This window comes from Bipolaris sorokiniana (genome assembly GCF_000338995.1).
Source record: "Bipolaris sorokiniana ND90Pr unplaced genomic scaffold COCSAscaffold_10, whole genome shotgun sequence".
NCBI lineage: Eukaryota > Fungi > Ascomycota > Dothideomycetes > Pleosporales > Pleosporaceae > Bipolaris > Bipolaris sorokiniana.
In genome coordinates this window covers 620722-627556 of record NW_006911904.1, presented here as the reverse complement: position 1 = coordinate 627556, position 6835 = coordinate 620722, and the positions used below count along the sequence as shown (strand labels likewise).

The following is a 6835-nucleotide window of genomic DNA, read 5'->3' as shown; positions in this document are numbered from 1 at the left end:
TACGCCAGCTTGCTAAGAGCGCTCAGCTTGCAATGCAATCAGCAACAATACTCGCAGAGGAGAATAAGAAGCTACGTACAGTCAATAAGCGCCAACAACAAAAGCAAGACCGGCGCCGTCAATATATCGCCTCTGGCGGGGTGCTTCAGGTGCAGCAGGCTCAGCAGCTTACTGCAGAGACAGAAAGGTTGGTCATGGGCAGTGACCAGAACCAGACTGGTGAGCGACGCCAGCGCGCGCCGCCAACGTGCACGAAATGCCACACTGTAGGACATACTCGGACGTCATGCAGGACTAGATCATGAATTATATCTCTTAATTATCTCCAAAAATATTACGTTGTTGTGGCTCAATTGCGTAAAACGTCGCGTCAATTTTGGTGGGGCGGCCAGCTTACTGATACGGCCAGCTTACTGATAGAACACGTTATCCGTAGTTTGTGTAGTGCGGCGAATACTTCGTTATTACTAATTTCGTACTATTGTAGGCTAATTACGCTGTTAGTAGTAGTTCTATCTAGTTATTCTATAACTTATTAGCGTATATTTATAGATACTATTCTAATATCTAGTTTATTTATTTTGTCTGGCCGTCTATTTCTAGGTAAAAGCTTATTACAAGCTTCTTCTTAATACCTAACTTTACTAGGAATGTACTCTAGTATTTAGACGTAAATAGTTTATTACGATTAGTAATAAACTCTTTAGATATTCTATACTCTAATACTAGTGCCTTTATAATCTTATACGCGCATTTATCTACTATAATAGTCCCTTCTATAGGTATAAATTTCGCTATCTTAGTTAATTAGTCTATAATTACTAAGATTATGTCGCAAAATTAGGCTAATCTTAGTTCTAATAATTTTAGAAGCTTTACTATAAAGTCTATTATTGTACTTATCTATAGTCTAGATAGTAGCTATAGGGGTTATAATAGGCCGTAGGGCTTATATCTCTTAGGCTTATTCTAGTAATATGCTAAATAGTTACTTAGTATTTCCTATACCTTTATACGCATACGTGGTATTGCAAATATCTTAGCTAGTTATCTAACTACTTCTTTAATTTCTATATATCCGTACTCTTAGGACTTATATAGTTCTTATATAAGACTTAATCTTATATATAGAGGTATATATATTCAATTCTTTAAAACTATATCTTAGTACTCTCGTTCGTTGTTTAATAGTTTATTAGAGCCTACTTCGTTAGGCTTAAACTATTAGCTGGCTGCTCGCTACTGCTATTACTATTATAGCGTTTCTATCTGCTCGGCTATCTTAGCTACTTTAGCTAGTTCTGGCTAGTTATACTTTAGACTACTATTAGATATCTTCTTAAGTAAGGCGTTATATAGTTCTTTATAACCCTCTTCGCGTAAATTAGACCTCCTACTTAAAGCGTCTACTGCTCTATTAAGCGTTCCCGCGCGGTATATAATCTTAAAGTTGAACTAGGCTAGCATTTCTACCTATCGCACTTATTATTAGTTAAGTTTTTTTATTATTATAAAACTCATTAAGTTCTAGTAATTAGTAAAAACCTTAATCTAGTTAGGGAGTCCTAATAGGTATACTTTCTATTATTTAAAGGTATTAACTACTCTAAGTAGTTCCTTATCGTGAATATCGTAATTAAGTTCTGCTCTTAAGAACTTCTATAAATAGTAGAATACTAGTCTCTATTTTTTATCTAGGTACTAGTATAATAGTATAGCTCTAAGTGTATAGTTAGACGCGTTAGTCTTAACTCTAGTAGGTCGTTAAGAGCTGTATATCTCAAGTACTAGTGCCTCTAGGAATATCTGCTTAATTTAATTAAATACCTCTTAATGTTTCTATTTCTATTTAAAATCTATTTTCTTTTTTATTACTTCTATAAGGGGTGCTGTAATCTTTAAATAATCCCTAATAAACTTTTAATAATAATTTGTAAATCATAAAAAGAACTAGATATCTTTAACTATTTTAGGCTTTAGCTATTTCTATATAGTCTATATCTTTTTAGGTTTATTTATACTTCTTTAGTTAATATAATAAATCTAAGGAATTCTGTTTCCTATATATAGAATTTACACTTTCCTAGTTAAAGGTATAGCTTATATTCTTTAAGCTTTCATAAAACCTTCTTAATATACTTAATATATTCTTCGCGTATACCGCTGGAGTATACTAGTATATTATCTAGATACGCGGTAATAAAGATTCTAAGGTACTCGTAGAGTGCGTTATTAATAACTAATTAAAAGGTTACTAGCGTATTCGTTAATCCAAACGGCATAACTATATACTTAAAGAGTCTATACTTTGTTTTAAACGCTGTTATCTATTTATAACCTTCTTTAATTCTAATTTAGTAAAATTCTTCCTAAATATTAAACTTTATAAACTACTTAGCTCTCTAGAGTTAATCTATAAGCTCTGTAATAAGTAGTAAGAGATACTAGTTCTTCTAAGTAACGCTATTTAACCTCCTAAAGTCGATATATAGTTATTACTTCCCGTTAGGCTTCTTTACGATTAAAATAAGTAAGGCTATTAGGTCTAATCCTAATTAGATAAATCCTTTTTTTAAGTTCTTTTAGAGGTAATCCCGCAGCTTAGTATCGTACTTAGGCGCTATAGAGTATATTTCTTCTAGGCTTAACTTCGCTCCTTCCTCTAGAATAATCTCGTGATCCTAATTCTAGTGTTCTACTAAGTCTATTACTTCGTTTTCCTTAAATAGTTCCCTAAACTCGTCCGTCTAGTATTCTATTAGAATTGCTAACTATAGTACTAATCCTTCCTTTATAGTCGCGATCTACTATATCTAAATAACTTCTATACTCTAAGAGTTCTTTATATAGATTCTCGCGATCTTATATAGTAAGATTATACTAAATCTTCTATTCTAGGTTACGCGCTAATTTATTAGGCGTATCTTATATCATACTCTAGTAACCTTATGCACAGGTTCTCTGCTAAGTATTATTTTCTTTTACTAATCTATAGTAGGGTTATACTTTAATAACTAATTATAGCTAATTATTATCTTAGTGTCTCCTAGATCTATAATACTAATTCTTTCTTAGCTTTCTTAACCAGCTAGGCGTAACGTTACTACCTTAGTCTTAAGTTAAATCTAGCCGTTCCCGTATGTCGTAAGACTATCGTCAGCTAATACTACTTATATTAGAACTTTCTTAGTTTAATAGAGTATATCGTTATCTTCTACTACTCGTAGTAAGATAATAGTTCGTGCTGCCCTACTATCTATAAGCGCTAGTATCTTATATCTATCTATAAGTACTGTAGCTTATAGCTATAGGTCTTACGCTCCTACTTTTCGCACTTCTTTAAGGGTCGTTTTAGAACTGCCTTTACTAGCGTAACTCTATCTCTAGCGGCATCCTAGTTTTTTAGCTTAGAGAGTCGTCCTTTCTACGACTTCTTCCATTCCTTAGGAAATCGTCCCGCGCCGATTTTAGCGTCGTAGTAATTAGTACATTAATCATTATAGCAAAAGCTCTAATAGATATTATAGTATAGTATCTCCTTCTTCGCAGTCCTTTCTCTTAGTTCCAGCTTCTTACTTTCGTAAATCAAGCAATTCGTTACCTCACAAAGGTTCGCTAGCAGAGTACTATAGTAGTAATTATCTACCTTTTAAGTATTCTTAAACTATTATCAGTGTAGGGCGTATCCGGTTTTATAATACATCCATAGAAGTTTAGTATATTTTACTTCTAGTGTGTCCCGTACTTAGGCTCTATACATTCTACAGTTCTTTACTATACATTTCTTAGCGGATATTATGCTATAGTAGTAGTCGTCTACCCTTCTAGCTTTCTATTATTATTCCTTATAGAATTAGCAGTTAATCGTACACTTAATCTAGCATAGCTTCTTATAAGCTTCCTTTTCTCCTAGCTAGTGCATATAGTAATACTATACTCAACATTTATTATACTATAAATTAGTATAGCAGTAATCGTCCTCGTTATCTCTAGTCTTTTCTCTCTTCCTTAAGTAGTAATCACACTATCTTAGATAGTCAACCCAACATAGGCGCTTATATTACTCTATTCGTTCCTTAAACAACCGAGGTGTTCTCTCGTCATTAGGTTCCTTAAACCTAGGTTATTCCTAGGCTGCCTAGTAGGTAATTTTCTCTACTTAGGGTCCTAAGACTGCAATTCGTCCTTTATAGTCGTAATCGTTAGCTAAGTGCGTAGTAAGTCCGCAGATCTAGCACTATTAATTTCTTAAGCGGCGTAACACTTTGGCCTCTTCAATCTGCTAATCTATTAGTAGTAGTGCGTCCTACTTAAAGTCTTAGAGTTCTATTACCTCTTATACTAGCTTAAACGCCTCGTCTATAGCTTATCTTACTTTATTATATAGGTCTAGATCGCTAAGGGTTTCGTCTAGTTCCTTAGTTAGGTATAGTGTTAGTATCCGAATTATCTTAATCTTTACTACTCCTTACTTAACTTTGTTTTCTAGGCAGTCTCTACGGAAGTATCCTAACTTCCCGTATTAGAGACATACTTTATTGTTATAACGCTTCTAGCATTCTTCCTTAGAAAGGCCGTCGTTAAACTTTTCTTGGGTATTATTCTTATTCTTAGGCCTATCTTATACCTTACTAGTTATATACGTGTTGCCGTCTTTATCCTTACGGTCACATTATTATTAAGAGTTAGCAAATAGGTAGTGAGGTTAATCTCTTTTCCTAGCCTAGTTTCGTTCTTATAGTCTTATATTAATTCTTATTACTAACTTAATTAGCGCGTATAGATTCTTCGGCTTATCGTAGTGTATAAGTTCGTCCTTAATTATTTCCTTTAGACCTGCTTCGTATGTTGTTTAAAGCGCTAAATCGTCCTAATTAATTCGTACTTAGTATTACTTAAACTTAGCTATATATACTAATACTAACTTAGTCTGCTTTAGGCGCGAGATTGCCTTCTCTGCCTAGCTTTCAGCGTCTACCTCCCCGAAGATGCGTCCTAGTTCTTTCTTAAAGTTGGCCTAGCTGCTAAATAAGGCACGTGTCTCGTCCTTAGTACTCTTATTTAGCATATTAGCTAAGAAATCCTCTACGTAAGGCTGCATCTAACTAGCTGCTTTTCCTTTTATGTAGGTGTTAGCTATAAGAATCTTTTCCTTGTCGTTAGGTACGTCGTTGTATCTATAGTATAAGTCGATGTTAGTAAGAAACGTTCGCAGTTTAGTGCGACTTCTATTATACTTATCTAGAGTTACTATCTTAGGTTTCCTAATAGGTTTTTCGTTTGGCGTGGCCATTAACTAGCTCGTAAGCTAATTAACTATTTCCTATAGGCTAGCTATCTACCTTATCTAAATTATAGTTTAGTGCCTAAGATTCCACAACTCTTGTAAGTTATAGGTATCCTTATCTATCTCGTCGTCGCTTAGGGTTAGCATCTTATCGTTAAGTGCTAGGTTGGGTACTGGTCTGGGACCCTAGACTAGTTTACTAGCGCTGCCTTAAGATCCTAAGTAATTATATACTATTTTAAATCTTAATTGGGCGTTCTACTATTAATCCGTCTAGTCTACTAAATCCGTGGGTGGTTAAAGTGTTACACGGGGTTAGGTGCTGATACTTCTCTAAGCTTAATCTGGGTTAGGGCGAGTAAGGATATGTAAATAGCGCCGTGAGGTAGTTGTCTAGCGATGTAGTAGAGTAGGCGTGCTTAAAAGATAGATAATAATAGGTTTAATAATTCCTAATCTATATCGAATAGACTAATAAGTATTAATCTTGTGAAGTTAAGTAACTAGTAAGAAAGTATAATTTAAGTTAACTACAACGAGAGTAATAATGAAATCTATCTATCCTTATATTCTTATTGCTTCTAGTTCTGGCTTTATAGTCTTCACGAAATAATCCCTGTATCTTCTAAAGTCTTTGAAGATATCTAGTTACGTGTGAGGGTGTCCTTACATACTAGCGCGGGATACTTAGTCTTAGCGTGAAGCTAGTCACGTGATCTTCGCCCCGCGATAATCATTACCTTCTAACGTAGACGTCCTTAGGCCTTCAGCCATCTCGTTATTTATTAAGGAGAGAATTCTTCTTGTTACTTATAACAGGCAGCCTCTTAAAGAGGAAGGAATAGTTAAAAGAAGGATTATAGTAATTAGCCTATAACCCGCTTAGATTAGCTAATAGTCCGGATAGTGATGGTTTAATAGCAGGAGGATTAGTACTAGGGGCTGAACTCCCCGTGACCTGCTCTTTTGCGCGCTCTAACTCTTTTAGCACCGCTAGATCGCGACGAGTAAATGAGTGCTCTTGCTCCTTAGCCTCTAGAAGCTCAACCTTTCTTTGAGCTAATTGCGCCTCTAATTAGGCAATCTTAAGACGCTTCTGACGCTTTTCTCGCTGAACCTTCTTCTCATCTTTATTAGAAATAAAAAGACTACACTCTGCCTTTATAGTAATATAACCCGTATACTGCCTAGACGCTGTATTAACGAAATAACGTAGACCCTTCTCTTTACAACGATTATACTTAGTAACTATTTCTAAATAAGCACTCTCTACTTTTGAGGCACGGTATTGGCGCTCCTTAGTTAAAGTGTACTTTTGAGATCGGCGAATAGACTAGACTTTAGGTATAGTTAGGAAGGCTATAAGGTAGAGACGGCTATAATAAGTAGATGGGCTCTAACCTTATATATAGCCGGCGTCTTAATACGCGGCACGGGAAAATAATAGTCTAGGGTATTAGGATAATAGCCCTAAGAGGGGAGGTAATATTATAAGTAATAAGAAGGATTCTCTCCTTAACAAATAATAAGATAGCTGAAGGCCTATGG

At 34.9% G+C, this 6835-nt stretch overlaps 1 protein-coding gene across 1 annotated transcript; it reads right to left on the bottom strand.

Annotated features, from left to right (window-relative positions):
* Nucleotides 1-5101: 5101 nt before the first annotated feature.
* COCSADRAFT_342724 (uncharacterized protein) lies at nt 5102-5335 on the bottom strand (the record flags this gene model as incomplete). The annotated part of the gene is made up of 1 exon (XM_007703635.1): nt 5102-5335. Exon 1 carries the CDS (start codon nt 5291-5293, stop codon nt 5102-5104), a length of 192 nt encoding a protein of 63 aa, XP_007701825.1. The 5' UTR covers nt 5294-5335.
* Between the last annotated feature and the right edge of the window lie 1500 nt (nt 5336-6835).